This window comes from Oncorhynchus masou, chromosome 6 (assembly GCF_036934945.1).
Source record: "Oncorhynchus masou masou isolate Uvic2021 chromosome 6, UVic_Omas_1.1, whole genome shotgun sequence".
Taxonomy (NCBI): Eukaryota; Metazoa; Chordata; class Actinopteri; order Salmoniformes; family Salmonidae; genus Oncorhynchus; species Oncorhynchus masou.
Window position 1 is genome coordinate 78044093 of NC_088217.1, and position 26528 is coordinate 78070620.

A 26528-nucleotide genomic window follows, 5' to 3' on the forward strand; every position below is an offset into this window, starting at 1 on the left:
TGTATTTCTTCTGATATGGATTATTCTTTTATTGTGAATGCTATTTTTATATTTTTCTGTCTTGACAATACACTATGTATTCTGTGTGAACTTCTGTATTCTATTCTATTAATATTGTCTTTATTATTGAACTGGATGTGCCGTCACATTATTGTTGAAAAGAAAATGTAGCAGGTCTTTGTATTGTAATGTGTCTGCTATCGGAGCCATCTGGAAAATGTCTATCATTGTTTTTTAGTCCAGAATATGAAGAAGACATACATTTTGTATATTTCCCTGTGTATCGAGTATTTATCAGTCAGTTTCATATTATATTGTCTCTGTAATATAGTTTCACAGTGTGAACAGTATTCAAATATATTGATATCAAGTTTTATACAACGTATTTATTGGTTTGGTTTCTGCCAAATCATAGCCAGCCACACTCTGCATGCAAGCTTGTACCATCATTACAAATCAATAGGTAAACCAATCAATCAATTCATCAAGCAACCACACTATGTCGTCTGGTACATCTCAGATAACATTATGATCTCTGTTTTAAACTGTCCATCCCATGTCGTCATCTCTATCTCATCATCTCAAGTCATTTATACTCTACTTACATCTAGTAATCTATTGATCTCTACTCATCTCCTCATTAGACTCACTATGACACTGTGCAACTCATAAACACATTTCACTATTTTATTATTATTTTTAATTAAAAGATGGCTGTTTCACTGTTTGAGTCAAGCCCAGCCATTGTTTTAATGCTGATGCTTATGAATTTGTTTGAGTCAGTGATGTTAAATCTTCTGATGTAGCATTAACTCTAACTCTGATTAGCGTTGTTATTGATCGTAATACTCCTCATCAGGTCTGCTCAGTATCATTGATAACTATATCCATCCTTTCGGCATATTGCTTAACATGAATGTAATAATGGGTTCTATTGGGATCAAAGGGAAGGTGAAACCTGTCGTCATCAGAATAAACCTCCCAGAGACTCTCTGGTGTCTGTGTGTTCTATTACCCTGCTCTACAGTGTACACTAGGGAAAAGAGAAAGGGTGGGGTCTGGGATGAGAGAGGGAGCAGGGAGAGAAGGGAGACTGGAGAGGATAGGTTGAATGAAGGGAAATAGAGAGGGGAGAGGGAGGTGGAGAGAGAAGGTGGGGTTAGGGGAGAGAGAGAGAGAGAGGAGCAAGAGAGTGAGAGATTACAGATCTCTCGCTGGAACCAGGGAGTGTGATGGTCTTGGGTTAGCTGGGGTTGTTTATGGGTCATATCCACACACCATAGAATACCATAGAATACCATAGATTACCATAGATTACCTCTGCTTTTTTATGCATTGGAAATAGTAACAACTGTTTCAAACCAAAAACACCTGAGTTAAGTCTGTGAAATACTTTTGATTAATTCATGTGTGGTTGATTTTGTTTACCAAGCATGGAGTTTGTACCTAAATGACTATTCCATTGTATCCAGCATAGTAATCTGCTGCTGAAGTATAATGAACGTTGATATTTTAACCCAGCAGGTCTTGCTTAGAGTCCCATAGTAAACCAAATCACACGGTTGCTCCTCCTCAGTAAGCCCTGTAATAGACAAATTATGCCATCTTTTGGCCAATGCATGAACTACACCTCTATGGAATTTGTATTTTCTGAACTACATGAGCTGATTGTGAAACAGGAAAGAAGCAGCATTCATTGTTTAGTTGCAAAGGTTTGCGAATCAGCCATCCGATACTAGAACATAATAAATCAATGTGTGTCAACAAAGCAAGGGTATGGTTATTTTGGTCAAATTTCGGTCGAGAACTTTAAGAGAATGTTATAACCACCCTTTTATGAACCAATCAATTCGCGATGCTATGTGTAAGTGCCCGCCCATTTCGTGTTTTTCCAAGTACCTGGACCAATCAACGAACGCCTCGGTGTATTCAGCCATTTTGTATGAAAATCAAGGAAATCTGCCGCCGCTCCAGAGACCTGTGGATTATCGAACGATGGAAGGGTGAGTGAAAAATATGTAGTTTCATGTCGAAAAGAAACGGAAATAATCTAACCGTAGTTTGACTATTTTTATATACAGTTATGTTGTTATGCAATATGTTTAGTAGTAGATTAACATTTAGTTTGAGACGAGATGATGTTTCAGACTTTCAACAAGGCTAGCTAGTTAGCATTGTCTGCGCGTGAGCGTGTCCGGAAGAGATGCGAACTAGTTGAAGTTAAGACTTTTAATAAGGGTTGTTTTTTTTATTTAATATATTGCAAATACCAGACAAAAACGCTAGTTGCAGTTTTTTTTCCATGTAGACAAAAGTAACCACCTTCAACGTATTGCCAAATTTAGTTTGAAAAAAACGCCCATCTTGAATCAACGTGTCTTTGTAACGTTAGCTAGTTTCCGCATTCCTTATGTGCGCTCGTGTTTGTGGAAGGCGAATGTTGTGTGTTCGGGATTAGGGTAAATTCTTCCAATTCTATAGCTATTAGCTGCTATGGGGACATTTCAATTCAACGAAGTGAACTAACGCAACTTTTCTTGAGTCAATGCATTTTCTAGCTAGCTATGAACTCCCATAAAGTTAGTAACTAAACTTCCTCTATCCTCCATTTCCTTGTCTCCTCTCTTCCCCCCTTTGTCTCAACAGACACAAGTTAGATGCTGATCTGTATCCTATGGGACCTGGCTACGTCACAGACATAGAGTAAGTCTCCTGATAAGATTTTTGCATTTACAATCATTGAAAAATGTTGATTGAGTGATTTGCTGATTGGTTGATCTTTTAGGAAAATGCATCCTGCCGTCTTTGGAGTAACTCAAATGAGTAACCCTCCTTTTCTCTCTCTCCCCAGTGTCTCAGTGGGTACCAAGGTAGGCATCTTTTCATTCACAATTTAATTCCTTGTTTTTTCTCTCTGTCTTCACCCCTGTCTTCTGTGCTAAAACGTTGGTTAAAGTCTCTCCTCTCTGGCTGTGTCTCTTGAGTGCTGTTAGCATGAGTGTCTTTGTGTCTCTGGTTGGAACAGTAGCTGTATTGTAGAGAGATGGAGTGAGGCTGCTGGGCCACTCCAGACATGAGCACCATTGACTGACTGACACAGAGCGGCTTCATTAACTGTAGTCTGGCCGAGCAAGACCATCTGTCTGACAGACTGCTCCTCTCCAGCCATAACTCTGTTAATACATTTACCCAGGTCGTATTTGATGGTGTATGTAGCAAAACATTTTGGAACAGAAAATGGAAACAAGTTTGTTATTGAGCATGTTCATGTTTTCTTCCAGTTAGTGCTTAGTGAATACAACCCAGCTAGGCATGTCTCTGTCTCCATGATGTATGTGGTTATGATCATTGTGAATGTTCCTTTCTCTTCCAGAGGGGATCTGATGAACTCTTCTCCTCCTACATCATGACCCCAGGTGTGTGTGTAGCTGATGGCTAATCAGAATGTTCTCTGTTGTTCTCTAGTAGCTAATGGTACTGTGTCTGTTAATCAGAATGTTGTTCTCTAACAGACACATTACCATTAGCTACTAGAGAACAGCAAAGAACATTCTAATTAACAGACACATTACCATTACATACTAGAGAACAGCATAGAACATTCTGATTAACCAGTCTAGGACCCCGTAACAGCCAGGGAAAGTGCAGGGCGCCAAATTCGAAACAACACAAATCTCATAATTACAATTCCAAGCATACAATAATTTTAAACCATTTTAAAGATACAATTCTTGTTAATCCAGCCACAGTGTCTGATTTCAAAAAGGATTTACAGCGAAAGCACCGCAAACGATTGTTAGGTCACCACCAAGCCACAGAAAAACAGCCATTTTTTCCAGACACGGAGAGAAGTCACAAAAAGCAGAAATAGAGAGAAAATGAATCACTAACCTTTGATCTTCATCGGATGACACTCATAGGACTTCATGTTACACAATACGTTTTGTTTGATAAAGTTCATATTTATATATATTTTTTTAAATCTGGGTTTACATTGGCACGTTACGTTCAGTAGTTCTAAAACATGCGGTGATATTGCAGAGAGCCACATAAATTTACAGAAACACTCATTAAAAGATACTATTATACATGGAACTTTAGATAAAAATCTGACACGGCGGTGAGATGTTTAAAGAAAGCAAACCATGCAATAATCTGAGTACAGCTTTTAGACAACAAAGCAGCTAAAAAGATACCTGCCATATTGGGTAGTCAACATTACTCAGAAATAGCATTTTAAATACTCACTTACCTTTGATCTTCATCAGAATGCACTCCCCGGAATCCCGGTTCCACCATAAATGTTTGATTTGTTCGATAATGTCCATCAGTTATGTCCAAATATCTTCTTTTGTTAGGGCGTTTGATAAGCAAATCCAAAAGTGTGTTCAGGTCGTGCCGAACGTCGGACGAAAAGTTAAAAAAGTTCCGTTACAGCCCGTAGAAACATGCCAAACTAAGTATGGAATCAATCTTTAGGATGTTTTTAACATAAAACTTAATGTTCCAACCGGACAATTCCTTTGTCTGTACAAATGAAGTGGAACGTAGCTACCTTTCACGTGAGCACCCAGACCGAGGCTGTGGCACTCTGCCAGACCAATCACCCAAAGAGCCCTTATGAGCCCCTCCTTTTGAGTAGAATCCCCAAAACAGGTTCTAAATACTGTTGATATCTAGTGGAAGCCGTGGGAAGTGAAACATAACCAATATCACCCTGTATCTTCAATGGGGGCTGAGTTGAAAAATCACAAACCTCAGATTTCCCACTTCCTGGTTGGATTTTTTCTCTGGTTTTTGCCTGCCATATGAGTTCTGTGATACTCACAGACATCATTCAAACAGTTTTAGAAACTTCTGTGTTTTCTATCCAAATTTACTAATTATATGCATATTCTAGCTTTTACGGCTGAGTAGCAGGCAGCTTAATATGGGCATGTTTTTCATCCAAGCTTCCCAATATTGCCCCCTACCCCAAAGAAGTTAACAGACACATTACCATTAGCTACTAGAGAACAGCACAGAACATTCTGATTAACAGACACATTACCATTAGCTACGAATCAGAGTGTTCTGTTGTTCTCTTGTAGTTAATGGTGCTAAGAGTAAGAAGTTAAATTTAAAAGTTGTCTGTTTGTAGCCAACGGTAATGACAGTAAGAAGTTCAAAGGTGAGATGCGGAGCCCCAGCGCTCCATCGCGTGTCATCCACCTGCGCCAGCTGCCCGGGGACATCCAGGATTCTGAGGTCATCAGCATGGGAATGCCCTTTGGGAAGGTCACCAACCTTCTGATGATGAAGGGAAAGAACCAGGTACGCGAGCCCACTACAGATCCTTTACCCTAAAGGTGTTCACACACACACTACAGATCCTCTACCCTAAGGGGTGTTCACACACACTACAGATCCTCTACCCTAAAGATGTTCACACACACATTACAGATCCTTCACCCTAAAGGGGTTCACACACCCGGCTGATCTTATATGTGTGTGTGTAGGCGTTCCTGGAGATGAACACTGTGGACCAGGCTCAGACCATGGTGAACTACTACGCTACGGTCACCCCCCTCATCAGACAGCAGCCTGTATTCATGCAGTACAGCAACCACAAGGAACTCAAGACCGACAACTCACCTAACCAAGTAGTAAGAGGACACTTCCACCATTGACCCATACCAATATGAGACTCACTAACTTGTATGGCTGTAGCACATTTGTCAAATCATTTTCTTTGTCATATGCAGAGGTTACAGCATAGTGCCCACAGTACAATGTAATAACAGTGTATGTTTGTGTCCCCTCCCTAGAGAGTCCAGGCAGCACTGCAGGCGGTGAATGCTGTCCAGGGTGGCACCATGCTGGGCTCTACCATGTCCGGTATGGGGGGTGTAATGGGTGCTACCATGTCAGTTGGGGGGGGAGAGATGGGAGCCAGAGGCATGGCCACCCAGAGCCCTGTCCTTAGAGTCATAGTAGAAAACCTCTTCTACCCCGTCACACTGGAAGTCCTGCACCAGGTACGCACACTCCTCCAGTGTTTCTTAGTCATGAGTGTGTTCAAATGGTTTTCTTTTGCTTGTTGTCAAAATGCCTGCAGAAGGGATGTAACCTGTGTGTGTTCTCCCCTGTAGATCTTCTCCAAGTATGGGTCTGTTCTGAAGATCATCACCTTCACTAAGAACAACCAGTTCCAGGCTCTGGTTCAATACGCTGACCCCATGACGGCACAGCACACCAAAATGGTACGTACACCCCCCCCCCCCCCCCCCCCCTCTAATAAACCTCTGATTTCTCCATCTCTCTCACTCTTGCTGTCTCCAGATGGTCAGAACATCAATAATAGATGCTGTAAATGGACTTGCCTGAACTTCCACACCCCTAATCCCTCTGTGTCTCTGCAGTCTCTAGACGGTCAGAACATCTATAACGGTTGCTGTACTCTGAGGGTGAGTTTCTCCAAGCTGACCAGCCTCAACGTGAAGTTTAACAACGATAAGAGCCGTGACTACACCAGACCTGACCTTTCTACTGGAGAGCAACACAACCCTCAGCCTGGAATGGACCAGCACGCGATGGCTGCTGCCGCCTTCGGTAACACACACACGTTAGACCGGTGTTTCTCAACAAAAAAAAATGTACCGGGAGCTAGCACGTAGCTACCAGGGTGCTCTTCTGGAGACTGTCAAACTGACACTGAAATTAGATTCATATTCTTTTTCTCTTCCCTCTCCCTCTCTCCCACCTTCTATCTCTTTCCAGGGTCTCCAGGTCTGATCTCAGCATCTCCGTATGGACACGGATTCCCCCAGGCCTTTACTCTACAGCAGGCAGCAGGTACATCCTCACATTAACCTCTCTGGGATATGTGGGACGGTAGCCTCCCACTTAGCGAAAAGCCAGAGAAAATTCAGAGCGCCGAATTCAAATAAATTCCTATAAAAATCTAACTTTTGTGAAACCACACACGTAAGATACCAAATTAAAGCTACATGTGTTGTGAATCCATCCAACATGTCAGATTTCAAAAAAGGCTTTTCGGTGAGGATAGCACCATAGTAAACAAAAGAGAGAACATTTCAACCCAGCAGACTCGACACAAAACGCAGAAATAAAAATATAAATCATGCCCTACCTTTGACAAGCTTCTTCTGTTGGCACTCAAATACTTCCCATAAACATCACAAATGGTCCCTTTGTTCGATTAATTCCGTCCATATATATCCAAAATGTCCATTTATTTGGCGCGTTTGATCCAGAAAAACACCGGTTCCGTCCTGCGCAATGTGGCAAAATATCTCAAAAGTTGCCTGTAAACTTTGCCAAAACATTTAAACTACTTGTATTACACAACTCTAGGTATTTTTTAAAGTAGATAATCGATACGATTGAAGACTGGGTGATCTGTGTACAATACAGAAAGAAAACAAACTGTAGCTAGCTTTCTGGTCTTGCGCCTCTCAAACAGTACACATGAAGTGACACTCGTTCAAGATGGCCGTACTTATTCATTACACAAAGGAATAACCTCAGGCAATTTCTAAAGACTAGTGACATCCAGTGGAAGCGGTAGGAATCTGGAATCCCAGTGAAAACTCATTGGGGGGAAAAATCTGAATGTTTTGTCCTCTGGGTTTCGCCTGCTACATAAGTTCTGTTATACTCACGGGCATGGTTCAAACAGTTTTAGAAACTTCAGAGTGTTTTCTATCCAAATGTACTAATAATATGCATATCTTATCTCCTGGGCATGAGAAGCAGGCATTTGAAATTGGGCACGCTTTTCATCCAAAATTCCAGCCAGCTTGGTTCACTCTACCTGTAGCCTACTACAACCCTGTTCTTACTCCATTCATTACATAGCTTTTGCTACATTGTCAAATCATCGGTCGGTCTACTCCAGCTGCACAGGTTGGCCCCGGTGCTTGAGATAATGTGCGTGTTTCTTTGTGTGCCTCTAGGTTTGTCTATGCCCGGTGCCTTGGCGTCATTCGGTATGGGTCCAGGGGGCATGGCCGCTAGTCGCCTCGGCCTGCAAGCCCTCGGCGGTGGAGGAGGACAAGCTGGCGTCCTATTGGTCAGCAACCTCAACCCAGAGGTCAGGACTGTTACTACTCACACTCTTTCTCTCACCCACAAGCACACCAGTATACATCCTTTCTCTATCGTACAAGCACACCAGAGTAAACTTTTCCTCTGAGCCCTTTAAATGGGTGTGTCTCCACAGTTTAGAACTAACAGTCTTCTGTGATCTTCCATTTCATGGCTTCCTTTTCGTCTATTCTTGAGTTGCTGGAGACACAATAATTCTTATATAGAGACACCCCCCATGTTATTGTACTGTATTATCTGACCTGTACTGTTGCATTGTTAATCTCTCTTTTCTCCTCCTAATGTTGCCATAGTGACAGTGTTTTAATTTAGACACTATTCTGTGTTTACTGACCTTGTTTTTTTCTTCTTTACCTCCTTTTCTTTCTTTTATTCTCTCTCCTTCCCCATCTCATCCTGCTCTTTGCCCTTTATAAAAACTCACTCCTATGCCAACTTTTTCTTCTCATCATTCTCCCTCTATCTCTCCCTCTCTTTCTCCTCCATGTGATCCTCCCGTGGACCTCTTGGCTGCTGACTGCTGGACTCCATCCCTCCATCCCTGACTCCACTCTCCTCCTCCACTTTACCCCTGTCCCCTCCCTCTTTCTCTCTCCCCCTCCCTGGTTCCTCTACCTCCCCCTGCTGTTTATAAAGAGCGTTACACCAAACTGCCTCTTTATTCTCTTTGGTATGTTATCAGCCTTTCGTTTCCCTTTATGACTTTAGATTTTACATTTACCTACTGTTACCAATAATATTATATCATCACTGTACCTACCTCATTCAGTCTTCATTTACCCTTATATTGACCTAAATATATACTTTTTATTATTTTATCATTCTTTAATCTGTTTCACTTAATATATTTATTTAATTACCAACTGGTACTGAATCTAACTGTTACCTGGGCTGGTTTTCATGTTGTGGTCTGTCTGTCTCTGAATCAGAAATCCAAGCTCTCCTTTACATTAATCAGTCGTTTCATTTCAATGGCCAGAAACTGAGTAGTGTGGTGGTATAGAACCTGTTGTCTGGGCATTACAGTAGTCTAGTCTGTCTGCTGTTGATCAAGACAATCATATTACAACACTGATATTACAACTAAGTCTCTTCATGAAAAATGCATCTGGTTTGGAGTGTGTGCTGTGTTTTAACCTGTGTGTGTTCTCCAGGTGTGTATGGCGACGTGATGAGAGTGAAGATTCTGTTCAATAAGAAGGACAACGCTCTGGTCCAGATGGCTGATGGCACACAGGCTCAGCTAGGTACTGTGTGTATGTGACTGTGCGTCTGTGTGTTGTTGTGTGCATTGCAGTAGTTAGTGTGTGTGCTCTGGTGTTTGACGGGCTTGTCTTCTCCTCAGCGATGAGCCACCTGAACGGGGTGCGTCTCCATGGCCGGTCTCTACGTGTCTCCATGTCTAAACACACCACCGTACAGCTGCCCAGAGAAGGTATGTACACACACTACTATGTCTAAACACACAGCTGCCCAGAGACGATATGTACACACACTACCATGTCTAAACACACAGCTGCCCAGGGAAGGTATGTACACACACTACCATGTCTAAACACACAGCTGCCCAGGGAAGGTATGTACACACACTACCATGTCTAAACACACAGCTGCCCAGGGAAGGTATGTACACACACTACCATGTCTAAACACACAGCTGCCCAGGGAAGGTATGTACACACACCAACCATGTCTAAACACACAGCTGCCCAGGGAAGGTATGGGCCGTCTAACATCCACTACTGTTGTCATGACATGTTGTACTCTATCCTATTCAAGGCCATGAGGACCAGGGGTTGACTAAGGACTATGCCACCTCTCCTCTCCACCGTTTTAAGAAGCCTGGCTCCAAAAACTACAACAACATCTACCCTCCCTCTGGCACACTGCACCTCTCCAACATACCGTACGTACACACACAACATCCCCTTTATGTTTGATTGTCCTATTGCTTTCTCCTAATGCTTTCTCTTTCTCTCTCTAGTCCTGCAGTAGGGGAGGAGGATCTGAAGGCACTGTTCAGCAGTTCAGGAGCTTCAGTCACGGCCTTCAAGTTCTTCCAGTAAGTCTCAACATCCAACTACACTTTTATGACATCACTACCTAATCATCAAATCAAACTTTATTTGTCACATGCGCCGTGAAATGCTTACTTACAAGCCCTTAACCCAACAGTGCAGTTCAAGAAGAGTTAAAGTATTTATCAAGTAGACTAAAACACAATAACAAGGTTATATACAGAGGGCACCATTACAGAGTCAGTGTGCGGGGGGGGTACAGGTTAGTTGAGGTAATTGATGTGCTTGTCTTTGACATCTTTACCTAATGATGTAATAGTATTTGTGGCATCACTACCTGATGATGTAAAGGTCTTTATGATGTCACTATCCAATGGTGGAATGGTCTTTATTGCATCACTACCTGATGTAATGGGGAATCCTCTTTCCTGGTGTGTATAGGAAGGACCGTAAGATGGCTCTGATCCAGATGAGCTCAGTGGAGGAAGCTGTTGAGAGTCTCATCGAGTTCCACAACCATGACCTGGGAGATAACCACCACCTCAGAGTGTCTTTCTCCAAATCTACCATCTAACACAATCACTCACACACAGCTGTAACTACAGAGTATAGACCAAACCTGTTCATCAGAATGCCTTCCACGTCGTTTATGTCAAGTCTTGTTCTACACGAGACACTTAATCATTCCTTTATACTTGTTTAAGTTTTATCATTATTTTTACACAATTATTTACATTTACTATCGATATCGGTTCATATTTTATTTTAGTAGTTCGACTTCTATGGAAGGAAACTCACAGAACTCTAAGATGCACATCTAGTATTTCTGTTTCTACACTCTGCAGAATGCACATCTAGTCTTTCTGTTTCTAGATTACAATGTTGTTTTTTTCATTTGATATACTTAAAAAAAATATTCCATTGATTTAATGTTTTCTGTTTCTACTGACTGTCCTTGGGATCTTCACCACTAGTCATATTGCTCTAACAAAATGCCTTTCCGCAACAGTCTAGTGCCTTAACCAGACCAGCCGGCTAGCCTTTCCATGCTATTACATTGATTTTATACGATTGGACTCTTAAAAATATATATATATTTCTTTGAACATCAATAATTTGATTTGAAATATATGGCGTGGTCTTCCCTTTTTGATTTCTAGATGTACACTATGCATTCCATTGTATTTTTGTAACTTTAGTAGTTCTATACTCTTATCATTTTCTATACTGTACTGTTTGATATCTACCGGTCACTGTGCCTCAAGTCTTAATTCTTGCTCCAGAGGTGCCACTTAAAATCATGCAGCATTTAGTCTTTAGTGCCTACTTCACCCCTAATATTTTACAGATACACACATGCAATTCTCCAATTTTATTTCACACAGCCTTAGGTATTTAGTGCCTACAACACAAACGTATTTATTACCTTTGTTCTGGCACTGACTGTCTATATATGGCTTTTGCTATAGATTCTTCTGTAGCATAAACGGTTTCATGTAGCTATTGATGGTTGATGTTATTGAGGACCAAAGTACCTACCACCCCTGCTACTTAAACGATCCTTATCAGTTTAAAAGACAACGTTCTAAACTCTTTTCTCCCATTGGTTTGATTCTTTGGTCCAAATCGCCTTTAGGGATTTGATTTTGTTTTCATTTTATACCTAATCAGTCGGCCACTAGATTTAAAAATCTTAATTTTGAGTGAGTTATACCTTCAATTTGTGATATTTGGTTTCTTGGCCCATTTCTGATTAATTACAGTTAAATTCCTCTGTTGGTAGAGTACTTTAAGCATGAATATATACTGTATGTTGACCTAGTTGGTGATATCACAGTGGATAACTGTGGGGTAGTTCTGTGTTCCTCTCCTGGTAACGGTTGTTGCTTTTATTTTCCATTATAGGTTTTATTGGGGTCAGGGGTCAACGGGATGTGATGTCATGAAGCAGGGGGAGGGTTTTTGACTGTCTATATTTAGTGTTTTTGTACCACAGTGATTTGGATTGTACCACAGATTCCATTTCATTCCAACCTGTATATTTTGATATATAGTTAACAAACGTTGATTCCAACATGTATATTTTGATATAAAGGTAATGCCAGCTTTCTCTGGGGGGCTGTAAAGATGAGTTTTGTATCACAAAGAAATTAAACTTAATGGAACACAGCCTTGTGTTTTTGATGTTTGCTGATTTCCAAATGGGCCCCCTAGTCTCAAGGCACTACTCCCTATAGGCACACTTGTAGATCTGAAAAGATTTGAGAGGTTTAAGCAAGCTTCTTTGCCTTCTGATAGGCTTGGGAATGACCCTCTCACTGGTCAATCCCTGTATGGCCACTTGGTGGAGCCAGAGCCATGTATACAGTATACATCACTATCCAGGAAGATAATATGGCACTAGGTGGAGCCATCTCTTACTGACTTTGTCCCCACTGATAGAGGTGACTTTACCTTGTGATTATTTCTCTGACTGTCCCTGCTGCTACGAAGATGACAACCTGGTGATCATCTCCCTGACTGTCCCCACTGCTACAGAGGTGACTTTTTCACCAATTAGATAGGATTAAATGCATAGAAATAGAACAGTAGTTCAAGTCAATGATTTGCCTGTTCTATTCATTTTATTTCTATGCATTTAATCTAATCCGATAACCGAAATCCAGATAGTTAAGTTTAGAAAAACTGGACCCTGGTGATTATCTCTGACATTTTCTTGTACTTTTACTCTGAGGACATTGCTTTGGTGCCTTCTGTTCAGACCTCATGTCCCTCTTATAACCGTAGGGGTCTGGTGGTGGTGATGAAATAGTACACTGCTCAAAAAAATAAAGGGAACACTAAAATAACACATCCTAGATCTGAATGAATGAAATATTCGTATTAAATACTTTTTTCTTTACATAGTTGAATGTGCTGACAACAAAATCTCACAAATTATCAATGGAAATCAAATTTATCAACCCATGGGGGTCTGGATTTGTAGTCACACTCAAAATTAAAGTGGAAAACCACATTACAGGCTGATCCAACTTTGATGTGATGTCCTTAAAACAAGTCAAAATGAGGCTCAGTAGTGTGTGTGGCCTCCACGTGCCTGTATGACCTCCCTACAACGCCTGGGCATGCTCCTGATGAGGTGGCGGATGGTCTCCTGAGGGATCTCCCAGACCTCGACTAAAGCATCCGTCAACTCCTGGACAGTCTGTGGTGCAGATGTGCTCAATTGGATTCAGGTCTGGGGAACGGGCGAGCCAGTCCATAGCATCAATGCCTTCGTCTTGCAGGAACTGCTGACACACTCCAGCCACATGAGGTCTAGCATTGTCTTGCATTAGGAGGAACCCAGGGCCAACCGCACCAGCATATGGTCTCACAAGGGGTCTGAGGATCTCATCTCTGTACCTAATGGCAGACTGGCGAGCACATGGAGGGCTGTGCGGCCCCCCAAAGAAATGCCACCCCACACCATGACTGACCCACCGCCAAACCGGTCATGCTGGAGGATGTTGCAGGCAGCAGAACGTTCTCCACAGCGTCTCCAGACTCTGTCACGTCTGTCACATGTGCTCAGTGTGAACCTGCTTTCATCTGTGAAGAGCACAGGGCGCCAGTGGTGAATTTGCCAATCTTGTTCTCTGGCAAATGAAAAACATCCTGCACGGTGTTGGGCTGTAAGCACAACCCCCACCTGTGGATGTCGGGCCCTCGTACCACCCTCATGGAGTCTGTTTCTGACCGTTTGAGCAGACACATGCACATTTGTGGCCTTTTGAGGTCATTTTGCAGGGCTCCTCCTGCTCCTCCTTGCACAAAGGCGGAGGTAGCGGTCCTGCTGCTGGGTTGTTGCCCTCCTACGGCCTCCTCCACGTCTCCTGATGTACTGGCCTGTCTCCTGGTAGCGCCTCCATGCTCTGGACACTACGCTGACAGACACAGCAAACCTTCTTGCCACAGATCGCATTGATGTGCCATCCTGGATGAGCTGCACTTCCTGAGCCACTTGTGTGGGTTGTAGACTCCGTCTCATGCTACCACTAGAGTGAAAGCACCGCCAGCATTCAAAAGTGACCAAAACATCAGCCAGGAAGCATAGGAACTGAGAAGTGGTCTGTGGTCCCCACCTGCAGAACCACTCCTTTATTGGGAGTGGTTCTATTACATGGTTGTCTATTACATTTGCACAACAGCATGTGAAATTTGTTGTCAATCAGTGTTGCTTCCAAAGTGGACAGTTTGATTTCACAGAAGTGTGATTGACTTGGAGTTACATTGTGTTCTTTAAGTGTTCCCTTTATTTTTTTGAGCAGTGTAGTAATTTCCCGCCCATACACTGTTGGATTTTCTTCAATATACAGTACCAGTCAAAAGTTTGGACACACCTACTCATTCAAGGTTTTTTTTTTTATTATCTACATTGTAGAATAGTAGTGAAGACATCACAACTTTTAAATAACACATGGAGTCCTGTAGTAACCAAAAAAGTGTTAAACAAATCAAAATATATTTTATATTTGAGATTCTTCAAAGTAGCCACCCTTTGCCTTGATGACAGCTTTGCATTCTCTCAACCAGCTTCACCTGGAATGTTTTTCCAACAGTCTTAAAGGAGTTCCCACATATGATGAGTTGGCTGCTTTTCCTTCACTCTGTGCTACAACTCATCCCAAACCATCTCAATTGGGTTGAGTTTTTTTTTTTACCTTTATTTAACTAGGCAAGTCAGTTAAGAACAAATTCTTATTTTCAATGACGGCCTAGGAACAGTGGGTTAACTGCCTGTTCAGGGGCAGAACGACAGATTTGTACCTTAGTCCAACTGTCAGGATTTGGCCAGGGTTGTTCCGGTTGTTGGTCACTAGATGCCCCCATTGTGCTTTTTGTCCTTATGTTTTTCCCTTGATCCCCATTATTATTTGCACCTGTGTCTCGTTTCCCCTCATTGTATTTAAACCCTTTGTTTCCCTCAGTTTTGTGCTCTGTGTTTGTATGTTAGCACCCAGCCCTAGTGTTCTGTGTGCTCTTGTCGATTCCGGGTGACGCTCTTGTGGAATTCTGTTTTTTTGTTTTTGTTTATTTTTTGTGAGTTTCTTTTGAGGACTTTTTGTGCTTTTCCTACCACCTTTTGGATTTGCCATTTTTTGTATTGGAGTTTTTTACTTTATTAAATACACCGTCTTAAGTACTGCTGTGTCTGCCTCATCTTCTGGGTTCTGCTGACTATTCGTGGCTCAGTTGGTTAAGTGACTGTTTCTCACTCCGGAGACCCAGGTTCGAAACCGGGTCCTGACAGAAACACAGAGCCAAAAATGAACCCAGAGGCAGCCAGTTCCCAGGACCTTTTTGCCACGCTGTCCCACCACCAGGAGACTGTCCAACGCCACGAAGCCGCCCTGGTTCAGCAAGAGGCCTTAATGGCTAGACATTCTCATCTTCTGTCGGAGATGCTGACTTCCATTAAGCAAATATCTGATCGACTTACCCCGGCAACAGTTCCCGTCCCAGTACCTCAGATTCACGTACCCATGGCAGTTAACCCCCTGGCTGAACCTCGTCTTCCACCTCCCCAACGGTTCTCAGGTGATCCAAGTGCTTGTAAAGGGTTTCTCACTCAATGTTCTCTCTCCTTTGAGCTGCAACCCTCGTCGTTTCCCACCGACCGGTCTAAGATCGCATATATCATCACCCTGCTGTCGGAAAAAGCCCTGGCCTGGGCTACTGCTGTGTGGGATGCCCATAGTTCCTGCTGTGCCAGCTACTCTGCCTTTGCTGAGGAATTCAAACGAGTGTTTCAAGGCCCAAGCAGTGGTTCTGACTCAGCCAAACAGCTCCTGACTCTCCATCAAGGTTGGCGCAGCGTGACGGACTATGCCATCCAGTTCCGCACGGTGGCAGCAGCGAGTGGCTGGAACAACGAGGCGCTCACGGTGTGCTTTCTGAAAGGCCTTTCCGACACTATCCAAGATGAACTGGCCACTCGGGAACCACCGGACAATCTCGAGTCCCTGATCAAGTTGGCCTCACGCATTGACCAGCGTCTGAGAGAGAACTCAACCGTAGACCTCTAGCCCCTATCAGTCCCAGCTCCGAGTCCCCACCTTTATCATCGCTGGCTCCACCGGAACCCATGCAGATTGGACGCATCTCCCAGGCTGAGAGAGACCACCGGATGAGGGAGCGACGCTGTCTATATTGCGGCAAACCGGGCCATTTCCGTTCCACGTGTCCCGGGCTCCAGGGAAACGCTCTGTCCCCAGGGGTCGGATCTTTTCCCTATCTCCACCCGAACGAGCTGCTATGGATACCTACATCAAGGACGCTCTGGAAGCAGGCCTCATGCGTCCATCCACCTCCCCGGCGGGAGCAGGGTTTTTCTTTGTGGCCAAGAAAGACGGTGGATTACGTCCTTGCATCGACTACCGGGGACTCAATGCCATAACCGTCCGTAACCGTTACCCGCTACCCCTTATGGCCACAGCCTTCGAGCTGCTCCAGGAAGCAGTTGTTTTCACTAAGCTTGACCTGCGGAACGCATACCATCTTGTGCGGATCAGACCTGGTGACGAGTGGAAGACCGCTTTCAACACGCCTACTGGTCACTATGAATACTTGGTGATGCCCTTCGGCCTGACCAACGCCCCAGCGGTGTTCCAAGCGCTCATAAACGATGTGCTTAGGGATATGCTTAACATATTTGTGTTCGTTTACTTGGATGACATCCTCATCTTTTCGAGCTCTCTTCAAGAACACACTAAGCATGTCAGACAAGTACTCAAACGCCTCCTGGACAGCCATCTGTACGTTAAGCCGGAAAAATGTGAATTCCATTCATCCCAAGTTCAATTCCTGGGATTTGTAGTGGAACCCGGTCGAGTCCAAATGGATCCCAGGAAGGTAGGGGCGGTAGCGGACTGGCTCACCCCCAAATCCGTTAAGGAAGTTCAGCGTTTCCTGGGCTTCACAAACTTCTACCGCAAGTTCATCAAGAACTTCAGCTTGGTGGCAGCCCCTCTCTCAGCTTTAACCAAGGGTGGCAATGCAAGGTTTTTGTGGGGAAGAGAAGCTGAGACGGCCTTCCAAGGACTCAAGCAGCGCGTTCTCTCTGCTCCCATCCTGATACTACCGACTACGGATGAACCATTTGTGGTGGAGGTAGACGCATCAGAGGTTGGTGTTGGAGCTGTCCTGTCTCAGAGGGGTGAAGACAAGAAGCTTCATCCGTGCGCTTTCTTCTCACACCGGCTTACCCCGACTGAGAGGAACTACGATGTGGGGGATCGTGAACTCCTAGCGGTTAAGATGGCATTGAAGGAATGGAGACACTGGCTCGAGGGGGCTTCTCACCCGTTTCAAGTGCTTACGGACCACAAAAATCTGGAGTATATCCAGCAGGCGAAGCGGTTGAACTCTAGACAAGCTAGATGGTCTCTTTTCTTCAATCGATTCCAGTTTATCCTCACCTATCGGCCCGGGTCGAAGAATCTCAAACCGGATGCCCTGTCCCGAGTCTACGCTCCTGCCATTCGAGATGACACGGACATGCCTGTCCTTCCTGCTGCTAAGATTGTGGCTCCGATCTCGTGGCAAGTTGAGGATACCGTGAGACGTGCTCAAGCTAGCGAACCGGACCCGAAAGGAGGTCCTGCCAATCGGTTGTTTGTCCCCAAGGCAGTGAGGACTCAGGTCCTTCTGTGGGGGCACTCCTCTCGCCTCACCTGTCATCCGGGCGTAGGTCGCACCTTGGAGTTCATCCAGCGTAAGTTCTGGTGGCCTACCATAAGAGAAGACGTTGCCACTTTCGTCAATGCCTGCCCCGTGTGCTGCCAGGGCAAATCTTCTCACCTCCGCCCTCAAGGACTCCTTCACCCTTTACCTGTTCCCCACAGACCCTGGTCCCATATCTCATTGGACTTTATTACTGGACTTCCTCCATCCCATGGCAATACTACTATCCTAGTCATAATCGACAGGTTTTCAAAGGCGGCCAGGTTCGTCCCTCTGACTAAGTTACCTTCTGCCAAGGAGACGGCTGAGTTGGTAATTAATCACGTGTTCCGAGTCTTCGGCATTCCTCAAGATGTGGTTTCTGACAGAGGTCCCCAGTTCACCTCAAGGTTTTGGAAGGCCTTCTGCCAACTCATGGGGGCTTCTGCCAGTCTATCTTCAGGGTATCATCCGGAGTCCAACGGCCAAACAGAGAGGATGAATCAAGAGCTGGAAACCACCCTCCGATGTATGACTCGTGACAACCCGTCCACATGGTCATCCTTTATTGTTTGGACCGAATACGCGCACAACACCTTGCGCTCCTCCTCCACTGGTATGTCCCCGCACGAGTGTCAGTTTGGCTATGCTCCTCCATTGTTCCCGGACCAGGAGGCAGAAGTCAGAGTGCCTTCAGCCTTGAAGTTCGTCAGACGCTGTCGGCTTATGTGGAGGAAGACCCGTCTTAATCTTATGCGTTCCTCACAGAGGTACCAACAACAAGCCAACAGACGTCGCCGTCCCGGGCCTACCCTGCGCCCCGGCCAGAGAGTCTGGCTCTCCACAAGAGACTTACCACTACGGGTGGAGTCTCGCAAGCTGTCCCAAAAATACATCGGTCCCTTTAAGGTTGCCAGGAGAGTTAACCCAGTTTCTTATCGCCTACACTTACCCAGATCCCTTAAGATTAATCCCACATTTCACATTTCCTTGTTAAAACCTGTTGTTTTTTCTCCCCTTGTCCCGGCAGACAGACCTCCCCCTCCGCCTCGTGTCATTGGAGGCCAGCCGGCTTATACCGTCCATCGGATACTGGACTCCCGCCGGGTGCAGCGGTCCTGGCAGTATCTGGTGGACTGGGAAGGCTACGGTCCTGAGGAGCGCTCCTGGGTTCCTGCCAAAGACATACTGGACCCTGACCTCATTCGTCAGTTCAGGGCCCTCCACCCTGAGAGAACTGGTAGGAACGTCAGGAGCCGTTCCTAGGGGGGGGATTCTGTCAGGATTTGGCCAGGGTTGTTCCGGTTGTTGGTCACTAGATGCCCCCATTGTGCTTTTTGTCCTTATGTTTTTCCCTTGATCCCCATTATTATTTGCACCTGTGTCTCGTTTCCCCTCATTGTATTTAAACCCTTTGTTTCCCTCAGTTCTGTGCTCTGTGTTTGTATGTTAGCACCCAGCCCTAGTGTTCTGTGTGCTCTTGTCGATTCCGGGTGACGCTCTTGTGGAATTCTGTTTTTTTGTTTTTGTTTATTTTTTGTGAGTTTCTTTTGAGGACTTTTTGTGCTTTTCCTACCACCTTTTGGATTTGCCATTTTTTGTATTGGAGTTTTTTACTTTATTAAATACACCGTCTTAAGTACTGCAGTGTCTGCCTCATCTTCTGGGTTCTGCTGACTATTCGTGGCTCAGTTGGTTAAGTGACTGTTTCTCACTCCGGAGACCCAGGTTCGAAACCGGGTCCTGACACCAACACTCTAACCACTAGGCTACCCTGTGGAGGCCAGGTGATCTTATGCAGTACTCCATCACTCTCCTTCTTGGTCAAATAGCCCTTACACAGCTTGGAGGTGTGTTTGGACATTGTCCTATTGAAAAACAAATGATAGTCCCACTAAGCGCAAACCAGATGGGATGGCGTATTGCTGAAGAATGCTATGGTAGCCATGCTGGTTAAGTGTGCCTTGAATTCAAAATAAATCACTGACAGTGTCACCAGCAAAGCACCATCACACCACCTCCTCTATGCTTCACGGTGGGAACCACACATGTAGAGAGAATTTGTTCACCTACTCTGCGTCTGACAAAGACACAGCGGTTGGAACCAAAAATCTCAAATTTGGACTCATCGGACCAAAAGGACAGATTTCCACCAGTCTAATGTCCATTGCTCGTGTTTCTTGGCCCAAACAAGTCTCTTCTTCTTATTGGTGTCCTTTAGTAGGGGTTTCTTTGGAATTTGACCATGAAGGCCTGATTCACAGTCTCCTCTGAACAGTTGATGTTGAGATGTGTCTGTTACTTGAACTCTGTGAAGCATTTATTTGGGCTGCAATTTCTGAGGCTTGTAACTTTAATGAACTTATCCTCTGCAGCAGAGTTAACTCTGGGTTTTCCTTTCCCATGGTAGTCCTCATAAGAGACAGTTTCTTCATAGCGCTTGATGGTTTTTGCGACTGCACTTGAAGAAACTTTGAAAGTTCTTGACATTTGACTGACCTTCATGTCTTAAAGTAATGATGGACTGTCATTTCTTTTTGCTTATTTGAGCTGTTCTTTGCATAACATGGACTTGGTTATTTACCAAATAGGGCTATCTTCTATATACCACCCCTACCATGTCACAACACAAGTGATTGCCCCAAATGCAGTAAGAAGGAAAGAAATTCCACAAATTAACTTTTAACAAGGCATACCTCATGAAACTGGTTGAGAGAATGCCAACAGTGTGCAAAGCTGTCAATCAAAGCAAAGGGTGGCTACTTTGAAGAATCTCAAATGTAAAATATATTTTGATTTGTTTAACACTTTTTTGGCTACTACATGATTCCATATGTGTTATTTCATAGTTCTGACATCTTCACTGTTATTCTACAATGTAAAAAATATTACAAATAAAGAAAAACCCTGTAAAGAGTAGGTGCGTCCTAACTTTTGACTGGTACTATATATATATATATATTTTAGAACTGCCCTTGTAAAAAAAAAAATATCTGTCATTATCCTGCATATGAAGTGGGCCAGTAACCGGAGGGTTGCCAATTCAGATCCCAGGGCTCATGGGGATTATGTGCCGGGAGTGAGCAAACAGCCGGAGGGCTCTTGGCAGTGGCCTCTATCCCATGTCCTACATACTGCCTTTGCGCCCTTGAGCAAGGCACTTAAGCTCACACAGCTCCAGGGTTGCTTAACCCTGTTCTGCTCGTTGTTGGGTTGGGTAGGGCATCTACAAGCTACTTCCTCCTGCATGTGTGTTTAAACATGCACGCTGCAGACCGGCAGAGAGATGGAGAGAAGCGAGACAGGAGACTAGGAGGGAGGGGTAGAGGAGGGACGAGAGGTGTGTGTTTAAACATGCGTGCTCCAGACAGCCACCTTATGAATAATTCAGTCAGACAACATGCAGCTGGGTCTGAGTTGTTTGGGTTAGAATGGTTAGTTTATTATTAATTTATTTAGGTTATGATGGTTAGTTTATTATTAATTTATTTAGGTTATGATGGTTAGAATGGTTCGTTTATAAAACCATTTTTAGGTTATGATGGTTAGAATGGTTAGTTTATAAAACCATTTTTAGGTTATGATGGTTGGTTTATAAAACCATTTTTAGGTTATGATGGTTGGTTTATTATTAATTAATTTAGGTTATGATGGTTAGAATGGTTAGTTTATAAAAACATTTTTAGGTTATGGTTAGAATGGTTAGTTTATTATTAATTTATTTAGGTTATGATGGTTAGAATGCTTAGTTTATAAAAACATTTTTAGGTTATGATGGTTAGAATTATTAGTTTATAAAAACATTTTTAGGTTATGATGATTGGTTTATAAAAACATTTTTAGGTTATGATGGTTGGTTTATAAAACCATTTTTAGGTTATGATGGTTAGAATGGTAAGTTTATAAAAACATGTTTAGGTTATGATGGTTAGAATGGTTAGTTAATAAAAACATTTTTAGGTTATGATGGTTAGTTTATTCAAATCACATTTTTATTGGTCACATACACATTTAGCAGATGTCATTCCGGGTGTAGCGAAATGCTTGTTATTCATTTATTTAAGTTATGATGGATAGTTTATTATTAATTTATGATGGTTATGATGGTTGGTTTATTATTAATTAATGTAGGTTATGATGGTAAGAATGGTTAATTTATTATTAATTTATTTTGGTTATGATGGTTATAATGGTTAGTTTATCATTAATTTATTTTGGTTATGATGGTTAGAATGGTTTATTACACAGAGCAGACCCAGTATGCCAGTAGATGTATTATTTTACAGCTGTATTTGGGTTATATTGGTTATGATGGGGGTATATATATATATAGGTGTCACGCCCTGGTCGTATTATATTGTGTTTGTCTTCATTTATTTGGTCAGGCCAGGGTGTGACATGGGTTTATTGTGGTGTGTTTTGTCTTGGGGTTTTGTTGGCTGTTGGGTGTGTGGCTTAGTGGGGTTATCTAGCAAAGTCTATGGCTGTCTGGAGTGGTTCTCAATCAGAGGCAGGTGTTTATCGTTGTCTCTGATTGGGAACCATATTTAGGCAGCCATATTCTTTGAGTATTTCGTGGGTGATTGTTCCTGTCTCTGTATTACTTTGCACCAGTATAGGCTCAGTCACTTTGGTTTTTCTTTTTTCCTTGTTTTGGAAGAGAACATGAGCCGGGTGCACCATTCTCCTTGCGGAGATGGTGCAAAATCCACCAACACGGTCGGTCCCTGGGATTGGGCTGGCCAACACGATTCGGTTTGCTTGGAAGGAAAAGGAGTTGGAGCCTTTAGGACGGGAAACTTTTGGAAGGACAATATTGATGGGGATTCTAAAGCTGACGGTGAAGGACGTGTTTTGTTTCCAAGGCAACTCGTTGGAGGGAGCATATGACGTGGCACTATATACAGAGGAAAAACACGATGATATCCTGAGAAGGGCAAGAGCAGTGGGAGGTGAGAAGCCGATGAGTCACTATGAAATAACAAGCCTGGCGAAGAACAACTTTAGGGTTGTAACTGTCAACATATACAACCCATACGTTAAGGACGAAGAGGTGAGGGTCTTTCTGGGGAGATACATGGATAACGTCTCCTCAGCAAGGCACCTCAAAGACTCTCTTGGGTTTTGGAATGGGAGGAGAGGTTTCCAGGCCCTCCTCAGGGAGGACCCAAAGGGACATGGTGGCTACCTCCATCCTCCTGCTATGTTCTCCCTGCGGGCTGACAGGGGGACGTTGTTTTATGCACGTCAGCCTCCATTTTGCAGGCGCTGCAGGGATGGAGGAAGAAGAGGAGGGGAAGGAAGCACACCTCATGACCAGAGTACAGGTCCAGAGGGGAAGGCTGCAAGGAAGGAGGAGGAGCAAGAAGCGGCGGATGGAAGACAGAAGGAAACAGAAGGCACGGGAGTAGGAGAACCAGGAAAAGCGGCGGAAGAAGGCAAGCGAGTGGAGGAGCATGAGAGAGAAGAAAGCGAGGGAGGGGTGGTGGAGAAGGAGACGGTGGAAGAGCAAGTGGAGTGGGGGGAAAGTGCCCTGGTGGCAGAGATGAGGGGTATGGTGGAGGAGCTGGCGGGGGGGAGGGTGGTATCTCTCCACTGCCGCCATCACCAAAGAAGAGAATGAAGAGGAGGGTGCGATTGGCCGACAATGAGAGGGAGGGGATGGTCAAGAGAGTGATGGGGGTGGGAGAAACCTCTGGGTTGCTGCTGGTTTCCCCAGACCCTCAACTTCTGGTGGGTGGGGTCACACCTAACAAGACTCAGGACTGGGTACAGGAGGAGGTGCGGAGTTTTTTGTTTGGGGACTCAGCCTCCCCTATTTTTTTCCAAACCAGCTGCAGCACTGGGGAGGGGGAGGAGTGTGGGGGTAGACCCAGGGTGCAGGGCTACCCAGAGCCAAACACTATTCCTGCATCCTGGGTTGGTGAGATGGAGGAAGAGGGGGGGATGTCGATGGTGTTTTCACAGGTAGATATGGAGCAGGGGAGCATTGGGTGAGTCTTCTGTTATTGTTTTTTTGTGTCTGGGTTTAGTATTTGAGTGTATTACATGTTTTTATTTCATGGGGTCTAATTTTACTTTTGTTAGTTTAAATGTAAAGGGTTTAAGGGATTTTGTTAAGAGGAGGGCGGTTTTTAGTTATTTTGAGGGTGTGGGGTTTGATTTTTGTTTTTTACAGGAGGTTCACCTGAGGGATGGAGGGGATGTTAGTAGGTTTAAGAGGGAGTGGGACAAGGGGGAGTCGGTTTGGGGTATTGGGGGGTGCACTCATCGGGGGTAGGGATTTTGTGTGGGCACAGGGAGGTACAAGTGGAGGGTTCTTTTGTGGTGATGCAGGGGAGGGTTATAGGGGTGGATGTCACGATAAGGGATTGTAAATTTAGATTAGTGGTGGTGTATGGGCCACAGGTGGTGGCAGACAGGAGGGAGATGGTGGACTGTCTGGCGCCCCTGTGTGTCACAAATAGGAAATTAGTGATAGGGGGGGATTTTAATACAGATTTAGGAATAGGGGGGATAGCAGTGCAGGCGCCATCACCGGGCTAATGGCTTGCCATGGTCTGGTTGATGGTGGCCTGCACACTACTCCGAAAATGGCCGGTCCTACATGGCGTAACTCCAGGGGGGTTGCGCAGAGGCTCGACTATATTTTTGTACCCAGGTCTTTGGGTAAGTTGTCTGGGCGGCTGTTGTCTGTTTTCTTTTCGGATCACGACGGGGTGCTCCTGCAGGTGGGGTCGCCAGTCTGCCTCTTTGGTAGGGGGTACTGGAAGTTAGATCGGGAGGTGCTGGAGGAGCAGGCTTTTGTTGGCGGGTTTTTTGGTTTCTTTTGGAGGCTTGAAGGCCTCCGGTCCATGTGCGAGGGGGTGTTAGAGTGGTGGGAATTAGTTAAGGTAAGAATTAGGGCTTTTATAATAGGGTATTGCAAGAGGAAAAAAAGGGAGGAGAGGAGGGAGGTGGATCGTATCCAAAGGTTAATTGAACTTGAGTACGAGGCAGGCAACCTCGGTGGGTCGTTTGACTGGGAGAGATCCGCAACCCTAAAGGCGCAGCTCAGGGAGTTGCAGGAGCGGAAGGCTCGAGTTTTCCTGGAGCGTGCGCATAGTGGCTTTCTAGAACACAATGAGACTTGTTCTGCTATGTTCTTTAAGTCGGTTAGGGCCAGACAGAGTAGGAAGGTAATGCATGGCTTAGGGAAGAAAATGGTAGTATAGTTAGAGAACCAGAGGATATGGTCAGGTTGACAACTGATCATTTCCAAGGTTTATTTAAGGAAAGGGAAATAGATGTAGAGCAGGGCAATGTGTTTTTAGAACACTTGTCCAGGCGGTTGCCGGAGGACATTAGAGAAGTGATGGAGGCCCAGATCTCACTAGAAGAGGTTGAGAGCGCTCTTAGGAGGATGGGAAAAGGGAAGGTGCCTGGGATGGATGGGCTGCCGGCTGAGTTTTATCTCAAGTTTTGGGGTATACTTGGACCAGTGTTTCTCGAAGTCTTGAAGGCCATCCTTGAGACGGGGGTCCCGGAGGGATCAATGGCTGTTGGTGTGCTGTCACTTTTATATAAGAAGGGGGAAGTAACAGACCTTGGCAACTGGCGGCCGTTGACCATGCTGTGTGTAGATTACAAGCTACTTGCAAAGGTTTTAGCAGACCGGTTGCGCACAGCCCTTCCCTACGTCGTCCATGAGGATCAGACGTGCGGGGTAGAGGGCCGCTCTATTAGATGGAACCTACAGTTGATCAGGGACTCCATCGCTTGGGTTGAAGATAGAGGATTGCCTTTAATGGTAGCAGCGCTAGATCAGGCGAAAGCCTTTGATCGCGTGAATAGATCCTTTTTATTCAGAGTGTTAGGTCGATTAGGATTTGGGGAGAAGTTCATAGGATGGATTCGTACATTATATGTCGGAGCGGGGTGCCAAGTTAGTGTAAATAGTCACTTGGGTGACGTTTTTGACCTCTCGTCTGAGGTCAGGCAGGGGTGCCCACTCTCGGCTCTCCTCTTCGTTCTGTACATGGAGCCTCTGGGGGCTGCCATTAGGGCAGACACAGGGGTGGAAGGCTTGCTGATCCCTGGAAGTGGTGGGCTGCGTGTTAAGATGACGCAGTACGCCAACGACACTTCCTTGCTGCTATGCAAGGACTCGTGCCTGACAAGGTCCCTTGCCATCTTTGGGGATTTCACCCGAGCGTCGGGAGTGGTTCTGAACCATGCAAAGTCTTCCGTCAAGTTTTTCGGAAGATGGCGCAGTAGAACGGATGTGCCCGGGGGGTTATCTCTCTGTGAGGGGGCCCTGAGGATTCTCGGGGTCCATTTTGAGACCTCCGGCTCAGCGGCGCTAAACTGGAACATGCGTATCGCAGTGGTACAGAGGAAGCTAGCAATGTGGAAGGCTAGGTATTTGTAATTTATGGGCAAAGTCCTGGTCCTAAAGGTGGATGTGTTGCCGTCTCTTTTGTTTTCGGCATACGTCTACCCATTGCCGGCTTGTCTGAGGAGGCCTCTAGTGAGGCTTGTGTTTCAGTTCATGTGGAGTGGCAGGTGTGAGTGGGTCGCCAGGGCACGCATGCTCTGTCCCATCGGGGAGGGAGGTAGGGGAGTACCACATTTCCCCCTCAAGCTGGACGCAATTTTTGTTTCTTTCTTGTTAACGGAGCTTGCTCATCCAGTAATACACCCGTCCGGTTACCTCCT

At 44.7% G+C, this 26528-nt stretch overlaps 1 protein-coding gene across 1 annotated transcript; it reads left to right on the plus strand.

Moving 5' to 3' along the window:
- Positions 1 to 1910: 1910 nt before the first annotated feature.
- LOC135542712 (polypyrimidine tract-binding protein 1-like) lies at positions 1911 to 12296 on the plus strand. Its single transcript, XM_064969848.1, has 17 exons — positions 1911 to 2003; positions 2647 to 2703; positions 2852 to 2870; positions 3374 to 3416; positions 5141 to 5313; positions 5499 to 5645; positions 5808 to 6017; positions 6132 to 6242; positions 6402 to 6591; positions 6760 to 6834; positions 7959 to 8095; positions 8746 to 8779; positions 9264 to 9356; positions 9455 to 9544; positions 9889 to 10015; positions 10094 to 10171; positions 10569 to 12296. Exons 1-17 carry the CDS (start codon positions 1996 to 1998, stop codon positions 10699 to 10701), a joined length of 1725 nt encoding a protein of 574 aa, XP_064825920.1. The 5' UTR covers positions 1911 to 1995; the 3' UTR covers positions 10702 to 12296.
- Positions 12297 to 26528: the final 14232 nt, after the last annotated feature.